General features: G+C 42.1%; 1 protein-coding gene across 1 annotated transcript in view; it reads left to right on the forward strand.

Annotated features, from left to right (window-relative positions):
* dph1 (diphthamide biosynthesis 1) overlaps positions 1-25,840 on the forward strand; it is a 60,121-nt gene extending 34,281 nt beyond the window's left edge. Inside the window, 10 exon segments of the mRNA XM_034113346.1 lie at positions 2,726-2,847; positions 6,010-6,164; positions 7,430-7,551; positions 10,186-10,254; positions 10,909-11,065; positions 12,902-12,920; positions 12,923-13,001; positions 22,257-22,335; positions 24,600-24,734; positions 25,066-25,840. Coding sequence (XP_033969237.1) covers positions 2,726-2,847; positions 6,010-6,164; positions 7,430-7,551; positions 10,186-10,254; positions 10,909-11,065; positions 12,902-12,920; positions 12,923-13,001; positions 22,257-22,335; positions 24,600-24,734; positions 25,066-25,146 — 1,018 coding nt within the window. The 3' untranslated portion in view covers positions 25,147-25,840.
* The last annotated feature ends 942 nt before the right edge of the window (positions 25,841-26,782 follow it).

Raw genomic sequence — 26,782 nt, forward strand, 5'->3', positions numbered from 1 at the left:
AGTACCCTGAGATGAGGCAAAACCAGCGCTGATACACTGAAGGAATCCAGAAAGTGACTGACACCAGAGATTAGTGCGAGCCAGAAAGGGGCGAAAAGGAAGAGCAGTAGAGGAGATGTAGAGAGGAATGAATGGGAAGCTACTGGAGGGAATGTACGCTCTACCAACCAATCGTATGGTATTTCTAAGGAGATGCGTAGCTTGTGCTTTTAGAAAAAACTGATACACTTTTCATTCTATAATTCTCTCTAATACGATCTTTCATTCTGTCTTCCCTCTTTTCCTCTCTCCCAGTGGGATATAGGTCTATACGTTGCCCAGTAATTACTCTGCCGATGTCCCAGTAGCATCACATGTCTCTTATGGGCTTTTTAATCGGATCCTTAGCATTTATTACCATGAAATTTCAGAGTACTTACCCTGAGAAAATGCAGTGCCAATAGAGATACATTGATAACGTTATTTCTGGCAGATAGCTGGCTGATTAGATACAATAATTGTCAGTGTTGTGTTTTGCATTGTAGATGATCTGCTGTGGATTGCATGGAATAACCTCTCTTTTTTCGTGGTGGGCAGGCTGTGTATTTTTAGCTGAAAGGTTCGTGCACGTTTATGCAACTCCAAACAAAATCAGTGGAATGTGATGAAAGAACAATGGACTGCAGGGAATGAGCAAACTAGTGCACCAATACACAATCCTCAAAAACCTCGTGTGATTATATCATTTTTACTAACCCGTAATTACCTTCCTGCTGCATTCGCATGTGTACGCAGTACAAAGAGACACACACTGACGACATTAAAACCTTGACAAGAGAGAGGGCAATTGATTCAAATCTTCGAAGGCAAATATTTATTTACCACATGAGTTGCTCTGTCTATGTTTTCCTGGGCTCAGCTGGCCTGCACTACCCTTCACTGAAGCACAGAGTAGAGGAGAAGGGACAGGGAACTAGAGAGGGAGAAACAAAATGCAACATTTGGGGACGATGATGTGGAGGCCAGAGAGAGTTCAAACCAGAGATTACATCAGAGAAAATAAAGGAGGAGAGGCTAAATAGAAAAGTCTGTCTGAAGCCCCTTGCGAGGAGCAGACTGAGGAATAAACAGAGAGAGTGGATGTCCGTTGAAAGATTGGGCAGCAGGAGACACATTACTATGAGATGCTGTTCTGTGTGCAGCCATGTCTTTTGATCACTTCGCCCCTCTCCCCAAGTCTCATCTTTATTCTACCCCTTCTGTCTAGCCTAAATCTGTCAGAAGACAGCCACAAAATGTTGCAACAACCACCCCCTCGTCAACCCATATCCCCCCCTACAATGCCTCAAGCTTCTGTTCATTTGCACATCCTCCCTGTAACTCTCAGCCTTTATTCATTTTACTCAGCCTGTAAGGGTTTACTTAGCATTTCATTCGCCCATAAAGGGCAATAAAAGAAAGAACTTGTTTTTCTGTAGTGGGATCGGCAATTCATTCTAACAGATCTGGGTCCACAGATGCAAGTGTAATTTGGTAGTTTCCTTCTCAAGAAGGCCATGAAAAAGAAATTATATTACAGCCGCAAAGTGGAACATTAGGCTCATATGGGAAGTGTTACGCTCTCGCAACCTACTTGTGGCATAAAGCATCTACTATTTTATTTTAATGCGGCAAACACTAACTGGTGCATGTTTCTCTAGTTCCCTGGCAGGTGTGCAGTAAATCCATGCCACAGATAGTGTAAGCCAAGGCCCATATTAGGGCCCAATCCCAAACCACCCCCTACCCCTACACACTCCGTTCGCGCGGAGGGTCCGCCACATTAAGTGCTGTTCTCAACGCTGTGTGTGTCCGTCAGGAAACACGCTGTTTACAAACAGTTCCAGCAAACATCCACTGATAAATTGCGATGTTAACAACCTCATGATAACCTCATATTTGTTTAACTTAGGATCGTATACCTGTGTTTGGTCTAGAAAAAGGTAAATGTGTGCATTTTATTATAAAGTTGTGTATATTTACAGACTGTTGCAAAAACGAAGAAGCTTATAAAAAATCAGGTTTAAAACACAATTAAAGATGTTTGGAGTTTTATTTGAGTTATTCATTTTAATTCTTTGTCCAAGAGATGCTGATTTGAAACCGTTGTTACATACAGTTACGGCATTTCCTGTTTCTGCCGGAGAGAGGGGAGTTTGTCCCAAAGCTTGCCGCTGTATTTACTCCCTCCATCTGACAGGAGGGAGCCTCATTGAGCTGCGAGTGTCACTCCACGAAGTTCACTACGTCACAGAGGGGGAGTGTGTAGGGGTAGGGCGTGGTTTGGGATTGGGCCAAACTCTAATCTGCCTTTGTGCACCAGTCATTCCCTTCCTACTGCTTCTTCCTTTTGTGTAGCCTCCTTTCTGTGGTCAGGCTGTCTAGTAAAGCACTGCCAGGCGAGGGTTAATAGGTCATCAGACAGCTTGTGCCGCATTCGGGCCTTTGGCTGCCGGTCATGAGGAGCAGAGGAATAGCAGCGTGTCACTCTGATAAGCTGTGAGTCACTCATTGACTGACAACGCTGTCAGATTCCATATAGTGTACTCTATCTGAAGCAAGTGGATAGGGATCGATCTCATTCAGCTCTCTCATAATCACGCTGTGCCGGGCATGCTATGGTATTGATCGCCATGGTAACGAACAACTGGATGTGCATATGGTCCGTGACTGCACCGATTAGTGTCTCCATGTGTGTACTTCCCAGGTTTACGGAGGCAGATACCATCGTGATGGGGGACGTCACATACGGGGCCTGCTGTGTGGACGACTTCACCGCCAGAGCGCTGGGAGCCGATTTCATGGTGCACTACGGCCACAGTTGTCTAAGTGAGTCCCTTTACCTGCCTGTGTGCATGTGTGTCTGTCTCTCCGTCACTCTGCATGTAGGATTATACCACCCAGAGGAACAAGCACCAAGGGCTCCCAGCTACTTGGTGTGGGCTGCACCACAAAGAAGTCCGATACAGGCCGAGCTATCGATCAAAGGAAAACGTAACTAGTTAGTGAAGCCCGCCTAGCTCTAGCATAGGAGGCATATCAGACCTTTGGAGCCCGGACATCACATTTACCCTGCGGATCAATAGGGAACATGCATTAGTGCCGTCCTTTGAAAACCTCAAGCAGTTCTTGAGGACCTTCAAACTCTGCAGTCTGTCTCTTGCATAACATGGGAGGAAATGCTAAATCAATAGTTTTGATATATCCCTGCCAGAACAATCTCCCCTCTCCCAAATACCAGAACTGACCAACAGAATCTTAAATCACCGAAACACTGTGTTCTCTTTGTGTTGGTGTCTGTGTTTCTGTTTGTTTTAAGTGTTTGCTTGTTTGTCTGTAGGTGTGTGCACTTTCACTTCTTGATATTTGTGAAAGAATGATTTGATTGAATTGTTGTAAGTCTACAAAAGAGATAATATGTGTACACATTCTCATTCACACCAAACCAGCAGCGATGAAGGCACCAAAGATCAATTCATCTTGAATTCAGATCAGATATTAATTGATAGAAGAGATTTTCAAAGGTGTGTGTGTGTGTGTGTGTGTGTGTGTGTGTGTGTGTGTGTGTGTGTGTGTGTGTGTGTGTGTGTGTGTGTGTGTGTGTGTGTGTGTGGTGTGTGTGTGGTGTGTGTGTGTGTGTGTGGTGTGTGTGTGTGTGTGTGTGTGTGTGTGTGTGTGTGTGTGTGTGTGGTGTGTGTGTGTGTGTGTGTGTGTGTGTGTGTGTGTGTGTGTGTGTGTGTGTGTGTGTGTGTGTGTGTGTGTGTGTGTGTGTGTGTGTGTGTGTGTGTGTGTGTGGACACTGTTCTGAGCGACTCACAGTGCACCTTTTCATTTCCTCTGCAGTATCTGCTTTTGTGAATATTGGTGCAATCTCATATTTTGTCCTCATAAAGCTCCTCCATCTACTGCAGGGCAATATGGGCAACATCATAAAATCATGCTTTTTTTTTAAGTAATATAAATGCTTGCTGATATGAATGATGGGAATTCTATTCAACATTATTAAAATGTAAACAACATTTTTAAAAACATATTGTTTTACAACATTTCTGTCAGAACAAAAAACAGGAAAAAAAGTGATGGCTCGCGAGGGAGGAGAAACAATTCATTTAACACTTGTTTTGTGTATATTTACTGAATTGGAAAAAGTGCCTGGAGATGAAAATAAAATCTAAGAAGCCCTTTTCAGGCTGGCTGCCATACATGTTTGCTAAACTAAACCATCTTACACATCAAAAGCAGTTGCTCACTATTTTAGTGGCATGAGTCATTCAAATAGAGCTTCGAAGGCAACACTTATCCAAGGTGGCAACATTTGTTAGAGATGTGTACTAGCATGACGCTAAGATATAACAGGCAAGGTAACACTTCCCTTATGACCAATCATTATGGGGCTTAAAGACCTGTTTTTTAACCACATAGCAACCATAATAAAACAACACTTTTTTTGTTTAAGTGCAAACAGAAATATTTGCATTAGAGTGAGGTATAAGCAGAATTTGGATATGTCAAAGGTAGTACTTCCACAGATTGGACATAAATCAGTTCAGACACCAACTTGCTGTATTATTCATCAAGTTGTCCACTAGCAGAATATAAAATGAAAGATGTTTGTACATATTGATCTGTTAACAATCCACTTGTGAATAAGCTAGTATTCCATTATGTCCAACCTTTTCTTAGTCCCACTTGCTAAGAATGTACTTGCATATTTGTTTACATGGGTGCTAATAAGCTGCTTTGCTGAGTGACCTTATGGCTATAACACACAGATGAACAAGACCACTGGGGTGACGATAGGGCAAGTGAGTCCTGTCACTCATTGACCGAGTCTCTAATTGCATGGCCTAAGTGCTCTCGGCCTACCGTGCTAATGTGAACACAGATCGATGTCCCTTTTCTTTGCCCTTTACGTTTTCAGAGTGCCTATAAACAAGCAACAGATAGCTGTTAGTTTCAGTCTGTTTTTTTTTACTCAACTCCTCCAGTCCTTTTAAGTCTCATGATATATTTAACTCCTTGGTTTCTCACCAAACATGTGGCCTGCAGCAAAGCGCACCTTTTTAAATCTCTTCTTTCCATCTCTGCTGAGCACATTCATCACTTCTCTTGCCAGCTAATTGACAACCCACCCCCCCCATCTCCTTCAAACACGCACACAGTATCCTGTATTTCCTCTCCTCTCATCCATGCCCTATCTTTTGGAATGTATACACTAAGTTATTAAATGTACTACCCCTCTCACAAATTGAATTTCAGGGTTTTCCAGCTTACTATCAATGGAATTTCTCAATCCCCCTCCTGGTTTCCATCCAATCTGCCTTCAATCTTTTGTAAAGACGTATATCTCTCAGATCTTCTGTCGCTCCCTGTCCTCCCATTTCTATTCACCCTCTTTTTCTTCTTTGCTTCACCATCTCTCGCTCTAATGTTGCTTTAATCTAGGCCATCAAGTGAGCTGCACTCACTCGTAAAACATTTGCACCATAATGGGCCATTTGCTTAATCATAACAAAAAAAGTCCCCTCTGCAAATTAAATGTAACACAAGAGGAAGAATAATTAAGATGATCAACGTAGAGGATAATTCTTAGTCCTTTCCCCCTATTATCTTGGACTGTCGCTACTTTTTTCAGCATCTAACTCGACACGTCTCCAGCTACCTCTCGGAGGCCCGGGGGGCGTAGTAAATGGCCTGTGAAATTAATGGCATTAATAGTAATTGCATGTGTCCCTCTCCTACCCTAAATAATTGAGGCATTTGCATCAGTTCCTGCGTGTGCTGGAGACTCATGCAGAATGAGTTTCAGTTATATCACACCTGCTGAGATCTATATATGTGCCTTTACTGTGTTTCTGTACAGCTGTATCACTGGACATGCACTGCGTGTTAATGTTTGAACCACCATCAATAGTGTATATACCGCAGGCTTACCTGACATAACGGACTCAATTATTCATCTGTCTTTCTTTTGTCTTCTTTCCCCTACAGTCCCCATAGACTCCACAGCAGGTATTAAGATGCTGTATGTGTTTGTGGATATCCAGATGGACAATGCGCACTTCATGGACACGGTCAAGTTCAACTTCCCTCCCGGAAAATCTCTGGCACTCGTCAGCACTATTCAGTTTGTGGCAACACTGCAGGTGATTAAGCACAGGCTCTTGATTGTGTGTGTGTGTGTGTTCATTATTGTGTCACACAGCTAAAGTATAGGAATTCTTACCTGATGTGATGGTAATAAATAGCTTGTGTGTATTTTCATTTCCCCCCCCATGTATTTTTGTATGTACAGGATAGGAACACCTTCTGTGCATTTGTACAGTATCCTTGATATGTTACATGGCCTTTATGAACAAGCTTGCAGTCCACACTTAAGCTCAGTTCAAGTGTGGGTTTGAGAAATCCGGCAGCAGTTATTTTGGATTGAAAGGAGGCAATGAACTCGGAAGGCTCTCAGTTCAGCGTCGTGCTCAGCTCTGCTCTTTACATAAGCAGTGGCAGCAGCTATAGTATTAAGCTTAAACATCTTTTTTCCAGGCCCGCTGCCACTCTCTTCTACAATGCATTCTGCTGCGTTCATTCGTTGTGTTGAACCAACACCACTTTCACTAATGTAACCACCGTTATTTTTACACCACGTTCTGCCCATGTGGGTTATATTATATGTTGGGGTGATTGAGTGCATCCATGCGTATATATACAATATATCTCAGTGTTTGTGTATTGTATGCATTTGAGCCTCCATCTCGCTCATGTCTTATGGTGTGTGTGTGTGTGTGTGTGTGTGTGTGTGTGTGTGTAGGCTTGTTGAGGTCACACAGTTTGGGCGGGAGAAGATGGGAGGTCACCCGTATTCCCTGTAGACTTTCTTAAATTAGCCTTCTATCGATTAATTTGTCTTTCCACCTCCATGCACACTAACTCGTGTTTTTCATGTTTTTGTTTGTTCTCTTACCCACGTTGCTTAAACTAATCTTTTATGTTTGGAAAATGAATGCGCTCTCTATTCACTTACATTGTTATAATAATTTTTTGTATGATATGCCATACATTAGGGTAAATGTGCGGTTTAAATGAAACAAGACAAATCTAATTCCTCATTAATCCAATTCTTCATGCTATTGAGTGCCTGTATTTATGCACATATCTATAGCATATTAAATGTTATGATTTTCCTGCATTTGATGACTCTTTTTCAATTTCTGTCATAAGATGAAGAAGAAAAACAGATTTGGCTATAAACACTTTTTACTGGTCTTATTGCATGGTTTCTGTTTAGCTATTAACTTCGAATGATGTGTACGAGTCATGATTCGTTTGACTCTTTACCTCATGGCTCTAATTTTGAAAAGGCTTTCAAACCTGTACTTCTCTAAATATCCTTTCCTCTCCTTGTTTTATTCTGCAGGCTGTGAGTGCAGCCCTCAAACCAGAGTATGATGTGCTGGTCCCACAGTGTCGACCTCTGTCACCGGGAGAAATTCTGGGCTGTACCTCCCCTCGCTTGGACCGTCAAGTCAATGCCATAATGTAAGCATCTTCTCTTCCTGTCTCCCGCCTCACAGTTTCAGCCAAGTCCTGTCCCTTCTTACCACTAGTTAGCAGAGATATCCAGATAATCAAAGACATCCATCCCCCGGAAAACCCTCCCCACCTCCTGGTGCCATAACTACCCCTGCACACCTAAGTGACATGAGAGATAATTAGTATGACATCACACCAGCCATAGGTTCATGTGACATCTAGCTGTGTCTGAGTGCTTCAGATCAGGCTTCTATTATATCCAGCCAGAAACAGCCAGGTGCTGATCCAGAACGGCAGGGCTAAAATTACCCTCACGCTGTGCAAAGCATTGAATTGTGTAAAGCCAGAAAGACAAGGCCACTTTTGGCTGTTTCAAACCAACCGCAGCGCATCCGCACACTAGCCAATTTTCTGAGTTTGAAAGGAATGTTTTCACAGAGTAGGCCACCTACTGTGGCAAGTTCATGGCGAGAATTGATAAACCATGCAATATGTCCTCATTTGTCAACATTTTTTGTAGCTTTTTGGATTGCCAGTTTAAACATCCTTTTTCCCTCTCCATTTCCTCTAAAGCATAAACTCCATGCATATGAGAAATGTCAAAGTGATTGCTTATCCTCCCAGTACTGCAAAGAGGAGAGTGCTCTGGCAAAGCAACATGTTCAGAAAACAACACCTCCGCAGCCACTTTGTCTTTGCATCTGGTGCAGCTCAATAGTAGAGAGAATCCTCTGCCGTGTGGTGCACACAGTGAGTTGAAGTAATTCCCCGGGTATAATAAGGTCTCGGTGCATCGCCCGGTATGTCTTATCTGCACACATCTGGTGTTAGTCCATGTGATTAAAACCTCCCAGTGCATAAGATTAAAATGGCTACACAAGGACAAGCGTTGCTATATGCATAAGCCTGGCCCTATGGGAGACAAAAGTGATGTGTGTGTGTGAAAGAAGTGGAAGGGTTAGGGTTTTCACCTACTAATCCCAAGTGGTTTGTCTTTGATGTGTGAGTAGTGGTGTGTAGTGGTTTGCTGGTAAGGAGAATCGATTCAACTGAGAGTTGATTCGTTGTTTTTGTCTCAATCTCTTTTCATTTGACATTTGTTGGCATGACATTATGGATCAAACATGTTCCCGCATCAAATAGTTACATGTATATAATAGAATATAAATTATAAATAATACATTCATTTAAAAGAAAAGGATTAAATAACAATAAAACGCAACCTAAACCTGGAAGACATGTTTTATTAAGCTGTGAAAATGCATCCAAATCTTAAGTACTGTCTAATAGTGTGCTATTAACAAGCTTCCTTTCACCTTAATAGATCACTATTAAGGTATTGACATCATTGATTATTCACTGTCTCTAAGAACAACAGCAGAGAACAAGGTGTTGTGTACGCGGTTTTGTTTATCACCTTTAATGGTACCCTAACCTCTTATTTAACATCGTTTTTTTTACGTACATTAATTAGGTGTAAGTGCTCCAAGAAAATGTCGAGCTACCTCACCATTATGCAGATCGAGTTGGTGTTTTAGTGTCTGAGGCCAATCTTCAAGCTCTAAAGTTTGGTCTGTTCTTTTCTATAATGAACACATTTCTTTTCAGAAGCTGTTTTGAAAAGAGCCATGATCAGTCTATCATTTATACCTGCTGCCTCTGCCGTGGCTCTCATTCGTAATATAACAATATATAGATGCGATTGTGAGGATACAGTGTTGCATAACGCATTACCATTAGAGAGCACTTTTGCAAAGAATAATAGAATATGGACGGTGATCGTAGGGAGAGCGAGAGTTGAGTACACCAGCCTCTTAAAGCTACAGAGAGCTGAGGACAACCTTGGCTATAGTGCACCAGATTCATTGTGTACTTAACTATAATAAGTGCTTTGGATGTTGCTAAGCAAAGGACAAGAAAAAGGCTCTTTTCGAGGTCATTGTTGTGACACGCACAGTGAGACATACATGTGGGCTTTCTCACAAACACATTTGAAAATCAAGTCTTGGATAGAAATGTCTCCAGGTAGGCTGCATGGCAAACCACCCACAGCATCATGCTGCTCTAAACGCTGACCAATTAGTGGATTTAATTGCATATCCTGTTTCATTAGGCCAACTGAGACTGACAAGAACAGCTATGAGTAGGGGGTTCGACCCGAGCCCTCTCACAGTATCAGCAGGATTCTTCTCAATCTGACACTGAGAGGGATGGATATATGAGAGTGTTCTGCCTGAGCTTGTGTTTTCAGCATCCTACATGCCTCCGGTTTGTGAACTCTGCCTCTGCTCGGGCTCTGGTGAATCCCCAGCACCAGACCCTGGGTTAATTGGAGGGGCTTGCATTCTCTGTAAACAGCATGCTCCAATCGTTGGGGTCATGTCCCCGTAGAGCAGAGATGGGCAGGACCTCCACCCCAGCCTCAGGCCTTCTGGCTGGTAGCACTTTGGTCTTCAGTTAAAAGGCTACAGAGAGGAATGAATTTTAAAAGAGCGCGAGAGAGAGAGCTATAAAGAGAGAGTGGGAATCAAAGGCCAGTATTTATTCTGGTTGTACATTGCATGTTATTGTCTACATGGGGTCTTTTACACAAATAACGTCACTTACCTCTAACACTGATTTGATCTTTTTTTTCTATAGTTATCTGGGCGATGGAAGATTTCACCTGGAGTCAATTATGATCGCCAACCCAGAAATCCCTGCCTACAGGTATAAACAAAGTTAAATAACTTTTGCTCAATATTTGTTATTTCACTGCAAAAATATTGTACAAAATGTTCATTGTGGTCAATTTGCATTACAGCTCATAAGTAATCTAACAGCAAAGGTGGTAAACTAAGGAGAAAGCTAGGCCATTCCACAAGTCAAATAATGTGATCACCTCCTTGGATCCCCGTGAAATATGTTATGCATAGAAAAGGATTATTCACATTAAATAATCCTTTGTATTCATGATCACTCACCTTTTCGCAGTGTCATGATAACATTTTGTGAGGATTACATTCATTTTTTGATGAGGTCTTGTTTGTATGCAAGGCTAGATTGTGCCGTTATAGACATACGCACTGCTGCAAAGATCACAGGTCTCTCTCATAAACAAGATTCTAATCTCAAGTCTACTCCTTGTACCGGAGAGAAGGTGATTAGATGCTCAGAAATACCTCCATTTCTCCTAAGATACACTAACTCTTGTCATACTTGATGGCTTTTCATGATTGGATTTTTTCATCTTTTTTTGCATTCCTATCCTCAGGATAGATAAATGAAGAACAGTTCTTAATGGCTATAATATGGTTTGTCTGTTTATGCTTCTACACATCTTCCATTTACATTTCGCCTTTTCTTGTCTGTGTTTGTCCGTAGATATGACCCCTACAGTAAAGTATTTTCCAGGGAGTACTATGACCACGAAGCCATGCGTGCCTTAAGGCTCCAGGCTATTGATAAGGCTCGATCGGCCCAGAGATGGGGCTTGATCATGGGCACGCTGGGGCGGCAGGGCAGCCCTAAAGTCATGGAGGTAAGCATCTGCATCTTCATTTTGACTCTCTGCATGTACTGAGGCTACTTGTGCAATAGCTTGCTATATTTATATCAAAGTCAGTTTCTCTGACAAGTCGTTGGGAGTCATGAAATACTGAAAGGACAAGCAGTCTTCACACTCAGAGACTGTTATTTACACATTCAGAATGATGCAGCCAGACAGCCATAGCAAAGCCTATCATTGATCTCACTGTTGGCCTCTTTGGCTGTATTGAAGTGTTAGTCCCAGGGATTTCGATTTTAAGCATGTTTTATTATCGATTTAGCAGTGATAATGAAAAATAATCGTAAGTCAATGTTTAAAAGGTTAACAAATATTGTACAAAATCTGTTCATTAGTGGAAGTTGTGGTTCTTTTAATTGACGTTGCACAATTCTAGTACATTAGAAATTCAAATCACAAATTAATTAGTTTGACTCCAAACTGCTAATCGTGATTTGAAAGTGCCAAACAGAACAATGTGTGGATGCTGATACTGGTCCATTATTGTGTTGAGTGAAAAACTGAAAATACTCTATAATTATTTTTCCTTTCTTTCATTCCCACTTCAGCTCTTATTTTATTTGTGTTGTACTGTTGTAGATTCAACTTTGATATTAACTATGCCTTTTTTACATTTATGTTTTTATTTATTCATTAAATACATACATATTCTATTTTGTATTAGTTTATTTAGCCGTGAATCAATGAACATTGAGTTGGCCAAGGGGCTTCTTTTTTTTTTTAATCTTAGTTCATCTTAAAAACATAATCCTGCCTGTATGCTTGGTTAGTTGCACGGACATCGTAGATATAAAAGTTTTTCAAACAAATCCACAACAAGGTTTTGTCACTCAGCACACGTTCTTAGACCTATTGATGCATGTCTCCTGATAGTACATATTCAGACTTAAGTTAACATTGGTGTACAGTAAAACTATATGGCCAATAGAGAGTGCAACGTTTGATTTTAGGGTGGAAGGAGACGATGGATTGAAAAAATGGACTAAAATGAATAAAAAGACCCACCAACTCTTCCATAGCGATCTGTTGAGATTAAATAGTACAGTGTCAGATAATCTCTCAAGTAAAGAGACAGAGCTATCGCTGATAAGAGCACAGTTGTAGCAATGGCTCATGATACTCCCAAGGACAGTGGATATCAGCAAATCCCATACCTTTATCTCACCAATGGAACATTTCTGAGCTTTCTTCACTTGGTTTGGCTGCAACTCCGAACAACACCTCAGTCCAAGTACCAATACCCACAACTTTATAGGCAGCGACAGCAAGGCAGGAGAGTTCCTTGAACAGGATCATCTGTTTCATATATTGATATGTTATATAACGCATACTGTCTGGGCTTCTACACAAGGGGCACGATTAAACTCAATCTGAGGAAGTCAAGTGGGACCAGATCCACATGGGCCTACTGGCTTGGGTGAGGAGATTTAACATCTGTAAGGTACTCTGGAAAGAGCCCGTTGAGGTGGTTGAGGCCTACTAAAGCAGACTATTCCAAAATTGGAAGGAGATCCAGAGGTAGACCAAGAATTTTCTCGACGGCTTACATTTCCAAGATAAATCGATTGACGTGGATGAGGAAAACATTATATCTGCTAGCTTGCTTATTTTGCTATCACCAACCAGTAAACTGTGTCAGAAAACAGAAGGATTGACATATGAAGCTTAGTAGGCGGACGTCATGGGCTTTGTGATCTGTGACATATCATTTGATATTCTTTAGTTTAAAACCCTTGATAGAGTGATGTTTCTTGTTTGTTTTGCAAACCTAATCATTGGCCCTTTTATCTAATTTCTTGTTCTTCTTAGCATCTGGAGTCAAAGCTCGAGTCTTGGGAAGCCTTCAACTCGAGTTGCTCCTGTCTGAGATTTTCCCGGGAAAGCTGGATCTGATGCAAGATATAGATGCGTGAGTATTAAGAGGCACATATACTTAAACAATAATACAATAACAATATTAGGTGGCAGAAGCCAGACATTTTGATATTTTCACTGACAACACTTACAGTGCTTTTGAGTCTTGTTGATACAGTGTATTGTTTTCCTTTTTCACAACACCATATCGCTTCTCCAGCCTGAAAGTGTGGATTACTTGTATTGTCTTCCTCCCATTACTTCTGTTTCTTTTCACAGCACTTCTCTCCCTTTGGCTCATTGTTTTCATGATTTGCAATTTCTTAACAACGGCTGTGTTTCTTTGTTTTAAACAATGGCTCATTTATCTTTCACATCACGGACGCTGGCAGAGCTGTTATGATCAGTAGTCACCTAGAAATTGCAATCAACAACTTTTGAAATGTATTCTGTAAGCATCATTGCACACATAACTTGGGATTCAGCATAATGTGCAAGTCCACACTGTTACAAGGAGCTGACACACAGAAGTCTGGAGTTTATGCCTTCATAAACACTATTTGCATTCAAGTCTTGCTGAGGTTCCATTGTTTTAACTTTGTAGCAAAACCAAAGAGTCCAGCTTGATTCACTTGGATGCTTGATACAAATCGTCAGTTCTGACACAGGGGGCAAAGAGAGCAGAGTTTAATACTTAAATAATGTGCTTAGTTAACACTTTGAACTTATTTAGGTTCAAGGTGCAAGGCTTTTATTAGTCATACGTACATAGCTACAGTGTAGTTATGACGATGAAAATTGTGACAAGGAAATTGTGAACCCATCACAAATAATTAACACTTACTCGTTCCCTCACGAAATATTTGATTATTACTTGAGATGTGCTTATTAATTTGTCCATTAAGGGGTAATGTGGAAGATATGGGCAGATATTTTGTTTAAAACATGCCAAAAATGTACTAACATTATTAACAGAATGTGAAGGGTGTATAGTGCTGTCAAAGCAACTTACGAGTTCTGTTGAAGAGAAAATCTACTAAATGAGCATGCTTAACAATCTGTTCCGTCTTGTAATACCACTTGTACCTTGAGAGGACATGGTGAATCACAAAATGTGTGTTTTAGGAAGAACTGAATACTGTTTTTTGTAGATTGTATGGAGCCCGTAGTAGACGTTATATGCCGTCTCCTTTTTTCTTTGAAACCTTTAGACATGTATTACACATTGCTCCTGTAATACATGATAATCGCAGTGGCAGGATCTGAACTATACCCTGACACTAAACGCTGTTATCCAGCCCAGCAACACTTGTTACGGTATTCAAAAAACTGAACCGCTCATGTTTCTTCAACGATATATCAAGTTGCTTAGGCTTCCAGGTGTAGCTTCTCCAATTTATCTGAGTCGCACCAGAGGAACAGAGGTGAAAGACGGACAAGGGTTTAGTGAGACACTGATGTGCCGGAGCTCCAATCACACTCACACAGGCACACACACAATCCTCACACTCCCTCAGATTGGCCTCTCACTGTGGAGTAATGAGAAGTGTGATGTGTGAGGGAGGAGTGGGTGAAAGAAGGACAGAAGGTCTGAGAGATTGAGAGTGAGTTGGAGAGAGTTATGCAGAGGTAGTTGAGGGGGCTGTTTAGAAAGCGAGTGATCATGGTATAAGCCATTTTTTCTTTGTTTTTTGGTTCTCCTCTTCAGACTGACGTATGAGTGCAACTCCAATATTATGTAAGTCCGGCACGATTCTCCCAACCAAAACAAACCCTCATTATAGAAGCTTTTCATCAAGGTCTGCTTCAGTAGCATTTGTGGTATTGATTTCAAGAAAACAAAAGTGTTTCAATCCAAAAAGGTGTACTTTGTATCTGATAGAAAAAGAGATAGAAAAGGTTTGGTAGGTACACCTGGCTTACTAACAGCCATCTAATAAAGCATATACTGTTGGACACTGTTTTTATATTTAATCTATTTTTATTTATACAAATGGGGTCCACACCTCTGTGTACCAAAGCCTCCACAATTACCATCAACAGATTCTACAAAAACTGACGACATCCTTCCTAAATTCCTATAATGTTCTTTAAACAATACTTATATCTCAATTTGAGTGGTATAAACTAGGGATGCTCCGATCGATATTCACTCTCTGTCGATCGTGAGAGCCAATCACATGACGTAAAATACATGACACTTTTCTCTGTGCACGGCAAAAAAAGCTCGCCAAAATGGCTTCACCAGTCTGGTAGTATTTTAATGACAATAAAATAGCGGTATGCAACGTATGTGAAGCAGAAATCCTGCAGCTCCACCCGCTGTGACGGACCGGTGAGCGGAGCAAAACACATACTTCAAGTTAGACAGGGCCGGTCTTTGGCCTAGGGCGCCAGATCTGGGTGGGGCACTGCGCTGGTAGTTCTGGGAGGAAAAAAACTTTTTTGACTGTTTGGCTCATCCTAATTTTCAGCCTTGATGTAACAACATTCATAATTAAGTAAATGTAACACCCTTTTCACCCCGGTTACACTTTTCATGTGCCCTGTATGATGGGCGCTGTAAGTGAGGAAAGTGGGGGATGTTGACTTATCAGGCGCCCGCAGCTCAGAGAGAGAGAGAGAGAGAGAGAGAGAGAGAGAGAGAGAGAGAGAGAGAGAGGGCGTGCATCGGTACCGCGGATTGTTGTTGGATTGAGGCTGATAACTACAGCTCAGTGAGGTAAAGGACTCTGAGTGTTTAGATAGTTCACTTTAGTCCAAGTTATCTCAGTGGTCTCAAACACATATTTCCAAGGCACTCCTTTATAATTATTGGGATAAACAGGTTTGAAATCATTCCAATGTATACTATAGGACAGTAAACCAAAAATATTGTTTAAAAACTGGAGATATTAAAAAGATGCATAAATAAATAAATGTTAACTAGGTAAAATAAGATATGAATGAACAACAAAAATAAAATACGTTACATGTATTTGTTATTGGCTATGGTAGGTTATTGGTTATGTTCACATAAATATTTGATTATTAAAATGTAAACCGATCTTTTTCATATGGGTGTTTAGAGTTGTACCCCCTCGATCTAGTCTCTAGTAATTCTGCTCAAAGTGCACCAGATTGAAGCATTTTACTTTAAAATGTTAAACTAACACACTTAGCTATTTTATCTACCTCTGGAACAAGCTAAACTAGTTATAAATATATGTATTCTTCACTGTCTGGTCACTCATTACTGGATCAGTGAGCTGCAGGAGATACTGACAGGCTGTCAGGGAGAGAGGAAAAGAGAGCGCTTCTGCTAATTTCTCCCATGTTATTATCCCAAGTTAATGTAAACTTGAATAATGTACTTCATTTGAATGTAATAATTATGTTGGTTGTTGTTGTTTGTGGAAGCGCCAGTGAATGAGCCCCATTAACTGAGTTTTAAACATCACTTTAAATGGAAGATCCCCATAGGCCCCACCCACTCGATCGGATAGGCGATCGGTATCGGCCGATACTGATTCCGGCGATCGGCCCCAAAATTGGCGATCGGAGCATCCCTAGTATAAACATGTATATACAAATCCCTTTTCATGCCTCAGCACCTGCAACAACCACTGCCGAGACAATGTGTTCTCGGGTTGTGCATCGATCTGTAGGTACGTTCGTCCTACAGATCCTGATATTAAAATAATGCATGGAGGGATTGTCTTTACATTTGGTAAAGATTTGTGTCACTGTGTCTAAATTCACAAAAAACATTTAAGGCCATATCTCAAGAATTCCTCTACAATTCTGACAATTTCTCACATATATCTACTTAAATTAAAGGATTAAAATGAAGACATGTTGGAAAGATATAAATATAAACTTTCTTAAATGCAGTCATCAAAATCTATATCTAAAAAAGAACATTTACCATATTATTATTTACATCATAAAAATAATCTGAACAACCATATTTCAATAGATGCTAAAAAGGTAAAGTAATGTTCAATTTCCAGCTCTATATGAGGCCATTGCTTTGTCAATGTTAAACAACATTGGTTGTTTTTAAAGGTCTCATGACATGGCCATTTCTACTGATCATAATTCCATTGTTGAGGTCTACTAGAATAGATTTACATTGTTCAATGTTCCAAAATCACATTGGTTTCTCATACAGCATCTCTGTATAGTATGTGTATTCACTCTCTGTCCTACACGGCTTGTTGGAGCTCCTGCCCCCCCTCCCTATGAGCCCACTGTGCTCTGATTGGTCAGCTCGCCCACTCTGTTCTGATGAGTCCACCACCGTTACAGCGGAACATCAGTGATTATGTGTTACAATGGCGTTTGTTAGCAACCAGAAAATGACACCAGTAATGACAAACAGATGAGAATGCTGCGTGGGGTGTGGGTGCCGTGTTGGCGGGACGTTGGTTGGTTCATTTCCTGCTTGCTGCGTGGGGTCTGCGAGACAGCGAGACATCGCAAATGGACGCAGGAAGGGGGGGTGCTGAGGGGGCTGCAGCACCCCCATCTGCGAGGCTCCACTAGCACCCGCACCCCCAAACGCGGCGCACCTACAGTGTAAGCGCGCCACAGTTTCGCTGCTGAGAGAGTGTGTGTGTGTGAGGAGCTCCACGGATTGGTCCATTTGGACCAATGGTTCCATTTGGGTATGGTCACGTCACTGTACCCAGGAAGAAAAAGAGAAATCTCCAACGAGGCGTTCTGGGGCAGCATAGACAGGTCTTTTTTAGTTTTTAGTTTTACTCGCTACAGGGTGTACTATGAGGGTTTGTGACTCTGCAGACCGTTTACATGCAGAAAAAGCTAATAACACAAGGGGACGGGTAATAACCAGAAAAGCATGTCATGGGACCTTTAAGCGTTCTTTAAATATTCTGGGTAAGAGATGAAAGTAGAAATTGAAGGTTTATTTTTGGAAGCTATGACTTACTAATAACTTTGTAATCATCATGAACCACTGTTTATTCAGATTAAACATCACAGAGTAAATTGTATTTTCTTAAATTCCTCTTTTTCTTGTTGTTTCCTACCCCACACACACACCTTAGAGAAATCTGGAAGAACACAGGTATCCCGCATTACTCTGAACCAGACATTAGAAACCACCAGGTGTGGGGAAAATGTTTTGAACCCGACTGTTTAGAAGGATTAATAGAAGGAAGAGAGGGGGCGATTGAGAGATAGACGGAGGGTGGTAGAGGAACACATTAGTGCTCAGCACCAGCCAACACAGCGCACGGCACAGAGTCCACCCCCAGGCTTTCTCTGTCATTAGACACACATACTCACTCATATAAACAGAGACAGCATTAGCATATGCTCTTAAGTGTGTAATTAGGCTGTCCCCGAGCAGGTTTTAAACTATAGTACATATATCTGTACACCCCACACACTTATCTCAACTAGACTTCAAATGCCACCCAGTGCATTGCAGTCTTTTATCTTTCTGCTCCAATTTGAATTGTTGACTTCATTCAAATGAAATTCTTTGTTCTAATTTAATTAGGTGCACCGTCATTAAAAGGTGAGCATTTTACACAGTACCGCAGCGCAGGTTAATTGTTCCTGCTTTTGGCGGGTCAAAACTGTGAGTGTAGTTGAAGTGAAGCCATGCAGGTGGAGGTCTTCCTAACAGTGTCAGGGTGTAATGGGCCACAGCAGGCAATGCAGTGAGGCCAGGGATGCAGCTCACGAAGCAAAGCAGTGCTAAATGTCACAGCCTTACTTTTATATATCGCAGCACCAGAACTGCATCCTGCTCTAGCCATTCTTCTACGTCTAGTGTCTAAGGGATTTATTTTATGCAACAACAAAAAAAACAGATCCTGTAGAGAAAACTCAAAGTCCTATTCATGAGTTGCTTATATCTGTTAATCTTCGCTGGGAATAAGTTGTGAAACAAGGCTCCACTGCCAGATATAAAAGCCCACATTTTTCCTTTGTCTGTGTATCTCTTTCCTCCAGCTCTCTCTTTGTTCCAATGCACCCCATGATTTGGGGATCTGTACTGTGCCGGCTAAATTGAAGGCCAGGTAAGGGCTGGAAATACAATTTGGACAACGTTCTGGAGGGCAGTACCTGGCATGGCTCCATGCATTTTACTGAACTGCACTATTCAGTCAGTCTCTGTGCTAATATTAGAACAGTCAGCTTTCTGCTTCTTAGGAGGAATCCTCTCTGCCTTCCCTTTCATGCTTTCTGTCTTAGTTTTCTCTCAGACCCTCAATCCTCAAGGATTAAGTGTTGAGTTTAGAGTCTTGCTTTGCTTTATTAGTCACCCTCTCTCTTTTAAGCATATGTTCTTTACAGCCACACATAGACACACTATACATACAGCACAAGTGTAAACACTCGTCTGCTCACATTATGTGCAGTCACAAATGGCAGCTGCAACATTTTTCTTTTTTTGAGAAGCTGTTTTTGATACATGTGCAGTGTTTGGCTCTCAAAGGTCCCCTATTATACTGTTTTTCATCAATATATTATAGGTCTCAGATATATACAAAACGTGTCTCTGAAATGTTTGGCTGAAATACCAAACAGATCATTGTAGCATCCCATAATCCCCTCTGTTTCAGCCCTGTTTCAAAAGTGCTGATTCTGTGTCTGTTACTTTAGATGAAAATAAGGAGCCAGTCCCCACGCCCCTCTGAGAGATATTTGGTTAAAAAGAACACACTGTACTCTAGGAGGAGATTCAGGTGATAAGGTGGGTGATTGGCTAATGGTTACACAAGCCAAAAAATCATTATGAAATCATAAAGTGTCCAAAATCTGATCAGCTCATTTTCAGACAGGTTTTTATATAAATGGATCAGGACAAAAAGTGAGTGAATCTTTGTTCCTGAAACTTTCAGAATCTCTTTACACAGAGGGGACACATGTTTATGTATAAAAGACATGAACAAGTGGATTTTGCATAATAGGTGACCTTTAAAAGGGTTCAGGTTATGAAAAGGTGCTGATAGATTTCAAGTTCACCGGTCAGATTCCACTTCTCCATCTCAACTTGTCACGTGTGAGGAGATTGGTGCACATGTCTCTGACTCAGTTTTCCTCTCAAATTAGAAGGATGAATAATAATTCACACTTTTGGCGAGATACGTTTTATTTGAAGACGAGTAAATGGCATGCTTATGTCCAGGGGGGGTGGAATATTTCTGTGACAGAAAGCAGAGGGGAGCGAGAGTCAGCGGTGCAATCAATTCTGCAGTTGGAAAATTGTGGAAAAGTTGGAAAATGAAGAATAGACCAGCGACGTGCAGTCAGTGGAGGCAGGGGAGGCAGAGCCTCACCTGCCATACTCCAATGTAACGGAAAAACAATTAAAGAAAAACTAAATAATAATAATAATAAAATGTCTCCACTGATCTTGTGTAAATGTGATTTCTGTATGATTCCAATTGCATTTTATAGTCAAAATCAGCAAATTTGCCGAGCTCCGCTACGGGAGCGATGAGAAGTGAGGCAGGGACGAGCACTGCCTCACGTAAGCCCACAGTAACTTGCTGGAGCGCGGGCACTAATTTAGCGGGGCCACTTATTTTGTGAGCGCGCTCAAGCCATTTACTGTGGGCTGAGGTGAGGCACAGATGAGATCTGCCTCACCTCAGAATGCGTCACCCCACAGAAACTGGCTGGAAAGCGGGCCCTAAGCGCATGCCTGTTCCCATCTCACTGTAGGTCACCAATGTAATGTTTGTAGATCCCTTTATTACATTTATCCTCGCCATCCATAGTCTCTAAATAACTTATTTCACGTATATATGATATTTAGGCTCGCTGGTCTCATCGGCAATGAAAAAGCACCAGGGGAGGCAGCCATAACCTCTGCCGCACTGAAGGGGGCGCACGTGAGCCCACAGGTTCTTGTTGCTACTGTTATTCTACCGCAAACAACAAACTAGACTTTTGAAACTACAGGAAGATACGGAGGACTTTTACAAAACAGTAATAGAGATTGTTGTCCAGAAGGATAGCATGGACTTCATCTTCAAGTCAAGGTACTGTAAGACCACAACTGTAATGAAAATGGGATCTTACTAAGAAAGAACAATCCAATATTTAGATTTTGGGTATCCTTTTGTTGATCGGTCTGTTTAAAGTTAATCATAGCATCAGACTAAAAAAGCTTTTGAAAATAACAGAATATTTTGATTAAGGTCAAAATAGGCTATAATATTTGTAAATCTGACTCTGAAAGAGTCAGTGCCTCACCAGCCATGAACCTCACCGCACGTCACTGGAATAGACAGATGGGGATTTTGAGTGTAAGTATTCAAGCATATTTTCATTGCTTTCCATATGCTGCTGTACTATACCCCTTCGCCTATCCTCAAACGGATCTATTGCTTTTGACATTTACCAAGATCTAACATTTTCTCCTGGGCTTCTACAGTATATGAACTGCAATCCATTTCTGATGGAGCTCAATCAGTAAGATTAGGGACGAGGTAGGGTCATCTCCCTGAGTGGAGATGGAGCTGAGGATAGCATTGATCTGTGAAAGCTAACCCCCCCTTAGCCCCGGCTGTTCCTCTCCGTCTCCGTTTTCGCATTGTTCATTTTCCCCTCCAGCTGTTTACATCCTCCTTATCCCTCTCTCGTGCATCTTCCACAGTAAACACGTTTCTCGCTGCCAATCTCCCTCCTCTCTTCTCTCCTTGTGCCTTTTCAACCCCCCTTCCTTCTGTTTTTATTCTTCATCGCTCCCTATCTCTGTATATCTGTGTCCTCCTCTTTTTCCTCGTCCCATCTCTTTCATACACAGCCCCCATTCACACCCCCCCCCCCACCACCACCCTGTCTGCCTGCCTATGTAGGCTACCTCCGTGGAGACCGGGCTGGTGCTGCTTTTTTATTCACACTTACCTAACCCCTCCCTCCTTTTCATTCACTGCCTTTTCTCCTCTTTTCACCTCTGTTCACTTCTGTCTCTGTTTTTCTGTTTATGCCTCCTGCAACCAGTCCCCCCCTCCTCCCTTTCTCCTCCTTCTCCACCACCACCTCACTCCCGCCTCTCTCTCTCAGCCTCCCCTCTTGCTGGCTATGCATTCAGACTGTGTAGCTTGGCTGTCTAACCCTTGCAAATCAGGACAGATCTCTGTAACAGATGCTGGAGATCCGGTGGAGGGAGGCTCCCTGCATCACGTATCCACACGCAGCGAGCACTCACAGATGTGCCCTGCCTGTCCAATAGGATCGCCGGCTCACGCCCTTTTCGGACTGCTTCTGTTTTACACACACATTTGCACTCACTGATGGATGTTCATTCAAAACACAAATGTGTACCTCTTCTGCCCTACAGGTGGATCCAGATCGCTTGTCCGCGCCTTTCTATCGACTGGGGCTCGGCCTTCTCCAAGCCCCTGCTGTCTCCATACGAGGTAAACAACATGCACCTTGAAGTCTCTCAGCAAAATCACAGCTGTCACTCACTTTTCAGAGAAGGCTCATAGAATGCACACACACACACACACACGCAGACCCTCCAGCCCGTACACAGACCCCCTGACATACCCCGCTGAAGCCTTCATCAAAGCCCCGAAGATAAGGAAACTGAAACAACATTAAGTGCAGAGAAGGGTTTGTGAATTTGTGTGTGATTTATCAAGGCCTGATGTGCTGGAGGATCTGCGCCTGCTGCTCTTCTTCCTCCTTTCCCTCCCTCTATCAGTGCTCCACAATGCAAAGCCACACGTAAAAACAGCATCAGCAGAAGACTAGCCCCCCCTACTGGACACGGGACCACACACACCCCCCCCCCCCCCCCCCCCCACCCACCCCTGCAGCTGTCGTGTTGTTCTAAGGGGGGAGAGATAAATCGGACAGTAACCCATAAGAACCATTTCAGAGCGACCGTTTGTTGGTGTGCCGCTCCAGCTGCTGCAGCCACTTTGTGATGGGTTTGGCAGTTATGTGCCATTATGTGACTCGGCTGCTTAGCATTTGATTATTTATTAATTTCATGATTTTTCCCTCAAAGACATGCCACTGATTTGAATCCTTGTGAAATGGTCGCCAGGGGAATTGCCGTGATCTGAAATGGTTGCTGTTTTTCTATGACTACACATCTTCGCGCTTCACATACTTTTCAAAATGAGGCCATTTTGAATAATGTAAGCATTCACCTAAGAAGAAAAAGTGATGATTATTGTGTTGTTGCTTTGCAGAGTCTGAAATGTGCCCCGCTGTAATGAGGAAAGCAGCAATCTGTTTCCATAAGCCTTTTTTGTGAGAGCTGGCTTTTTCTCTTCCTTCAAGCTTTTTTGGGAACAATGTCTGTGCATTTCAATCATTTGCAGTTGCACTTGTGTCTGTGTGCTTATGTGTGCTTATGATCATTCTTAATTCACCCCTATCTCATACCTATGAGTGGTATACGTCTCAGTACACTGTGCTTTTCACTGTGGCATTTCCAATGAAGATAAAGAGGGACAAGATGGAGAGAGCAAGTGGAGGGTGAGGGGGGGGGGGGCAGCAGCATTTATTTTCAGTGCGTCTCATGTTATATTTATAGTCAATAAGACACACTTGGCTCTTCTGTCAGAGCAGGGATTAGCAAGAGAAGCTAGCTTTCTCAGAGAGTGAGCGGGGAGAGGAGGAGAGCAGTGGGTAAAAGCTAAAGAAATTAGAGGAGTGGAATAAGGGCAGAGGAGACTGTTTGGGAAAAGGAAAGGCAAAACAAATGTGCTGAAAGATTGATCCTAGTAGTGGAATTTAGTTTAGCCGCTTTTAATAGCTGGATATGAAGAGGGAAAGTTGTGTTATTATGTTGTTATTCCTCAAAGACACATACATCAGCTACATTTTACACTGCTCTGCATATACACCAACATACGTAGTGTGCCGTTAACAAATCTCCACACACTTAATTGAGAAAACAATGTCTCTATCTCTACTGCTTTTGGTTTCAAGATGTATTGTATCTATTCATATAAAGATGAAAAAAAAGCATGTTTGAGGTGAGTTTCAATATTTAAGGAAGCAGCCAGGATAAAGGAGATGACCACCTTGTCAGTGATGGTGACACCATTCTAACAAAAATAAACCACAGTCACTACACACAGACACAGTGATGAATTGTGTGCCATTAGAATAGCGATTTTCAAATGATACCTATTTGTGTGAAGCTGAAGATCTCACTAGTTTAGAAGATGAATGAGAAGTTGATAGGATGAGTAAATGAACAATCAAACGATTTGTCTGTTCATTCAGCACGCTTGTTTATTCATCTGTTCAGGCATTCAGCTGCTCATTGTTTCATTCAAAATCAATATTCCCAGTCACTTGTCTTCCATATGGAGCAGCCTGCACGTATGTCACTGCACTGTCATGCCTGTGCTGCTGTTGCTCCCCTCTAACAGCTGTTGTGTCATGCAGTGCAGCTGCATAGGGATAACATGACAACTCCGCCTGTTATCCAAGCTTAATATTATGACACCTGTCTTGTCTGTTGCGACGACTCACCGCTGTGTGGTTTCCTGCAGCTGCTTTGCCCAAAAACTGCAAATGAACTCATAGATAACAGGAAGGAAAGAAACAGCAGAATTGTGTACTTTCATTCAAGTGGGATATGTTTCACTTTTACAGCTCCTTGTTCTTTTTCATTTTCACAGTCATTGTAATTATCCGTCTCACTCTCTCTCAGGCAGCTGTGGCTCTACAGGAGGCTTCCTGGAAAGAAGTCTACCCCATGGATTTCTACTCCAATCAGAGCCAGGGCCCGTGGACGCCCAACCACCCGAACAACCAACCTGTGCGGCCCCCGCGCAGACAGACTCAGGTGAGCAGGGGTGGAAGATAAAAGCGTGAATGACGGATGAAAATGCAGCAGGGGAGGGTGAAGAACAGCACCACACAGCATGTGTTTGGAGACTTGTATCAACATGTCACCACACTGACACCCAGTGGCGCAATGGCAGCAGGACATGAATCTGAACATCTCTCTTAAAGGCGTGGCTGTGACCTTGACCTTGATCATTTATTGAAAAAACAGTAAGATGTGCTGTAGATTTGTTTTGCAATGTGACCCTGCAGAAGCCATATTGCCACTCATGTGTCTAAGGACGGTGCTGTCATTGTTCCAAGTGTTAATGCTTTGCCACTTCCTGCAGAAACAAGCCTTGGAGCCAGTCCTTTCTACAGAGCAGTGTAAGCAGGGCCAGTGCGCCCCGTGTGGCTGTCAAGGGGAATGAGCTCGGCCTTTGACTGGTTTCGTGCCTGTCGGCGCCTCTGCTCATGGCTGGAGGGAGGTCAAATCAGAAGAGGAGAGTGGGTATTTGTCCAGACAGACTATCAGCAAGCAGAGCCAGAGAAGCCCTCAGCCACTCCTCGAATGGATTACCAGCCATAAATAATCCCTCATTTTACAGCACAGCAGACCAAACCAAATTCATTGCTCTTATTCACGTTTTCTGCACGTGTTTCGAGCTCAACACAAGTGACACAGAGAACTGCTTGTTTGTTTGAGGCCAGGCTCCTTCATGTGAGTCACATTCTCATGAAGGAGCTGCTCTCTGCTGTGCCAAAGAAAGTGCTTTTCTTCCTGCACAATCAGGGGAAATATGTGGGCCTTTCTGTAATTGTCAGAGAGAGAGCGCGCAAGATGACCTTGAGTTTCTTATATGGAATCACAGCGTTAATGTGGGAGGGTTTAGTCAAATGCTATTCACATGTCCTTGTATAAAGCACAGTATATATCAGACACTTCAAAGTTTCCCTTAACGCTATGCTTCAAAGATAGTCATAGACATATTGTATGAAGCACTTTATTTGATGTACAAAATGTGACTTTTCACTATATTTAATGTGTGTAGGAAAGTGTGATGGCATGACCTTGTTTCCCTGTCCTGCTTTTTCAAACTCTGAAACAATAAATCTGAAATGTAACCTTGCTTCCCGTGTGAGTGTTTTTGATAAACGCAAAGCCATACCGAAGCGATCGGTCTGTTTTTTAAAGCATGCGCAGTGCTAGTCACGACTGCTCTCCATCCTCATTACTTATTTAAGGAGTATTCTGTCAATAAATAAATAAACCCTCTATTGCTGTCGGGCTGCAACAGCAGAAAGTGATTGACAGCAGCGCTCCTCGGGTCCGGATGATCCCGAGAACTTGTAAATCTCCCCCAGAATGCAGCACGTTGTCTGAGGTGAGTATGATCTTCTGTGAGTTTTATTTGACGACAACTAGGTGTCTCTCGTCATACCCCCCCCCCCCCCCCCTCTACTGTCCACCATAGTATCTCCTTGGCAACAGAGGCCAGCACTATGCAGCCGGTCCCGCCAGATGTCTGTCTCATGATGGGTCTCACTAGTGGTTGTTATTTTGAAGCGCTCACTATTTGCTACGATAGTGTGTGTGATGCAGCCAAGAATACATTATCGGGCGGCAGAGCTGTCTTGTTGATGTTTGATTTATTTGTTGGCACACTCCACCAGGGGGAAAGAGGGGAGAGTTTATGAAATCCTCTCCTCTCATTGTAAATTGCATGATTTGTTATTCTTCAAATATGAATTACTTTTTCATTTGAACGTGAGTGAATGAGGATATGTTTCAGAAAATGTCCTAGCTGGCAAGACTTTAATTTAGTGTGACAGGTTTGGACTTATTTATTAGACAAATACTATATTAAAGGGTATTAAAATCGTCGTAATTAAAGTGAAATAGGGCCTTATTATATTGCTTAAAATATTAGAGAACACTACCAGAGGTCTGGACAATGTATTGCATACTGCTGTAATATAATATCCTATGTATGAAATGTGTTCACATACATATTTATTTAATTTATTTTTGGTTAATCATTCATAATCATTTTGAAAGTAGCAAAG

This window comes from Trematomus bernacchii, unplaced genomic scaffold (assembly GCF_902827165.1).
Source record: "Trematomus bernacchii unplaced genomic scaffold, fTreBer1.1, whole genome shotgun sequence".
In the NCBI taxonomy this organism is placed as follows: domain Eukaryota; kingdom Metazoa; phylum Chordata; class Actinopteri; order Perciformes; family Nototheniidae; genus Trematomus; species Trematomus bernacchii.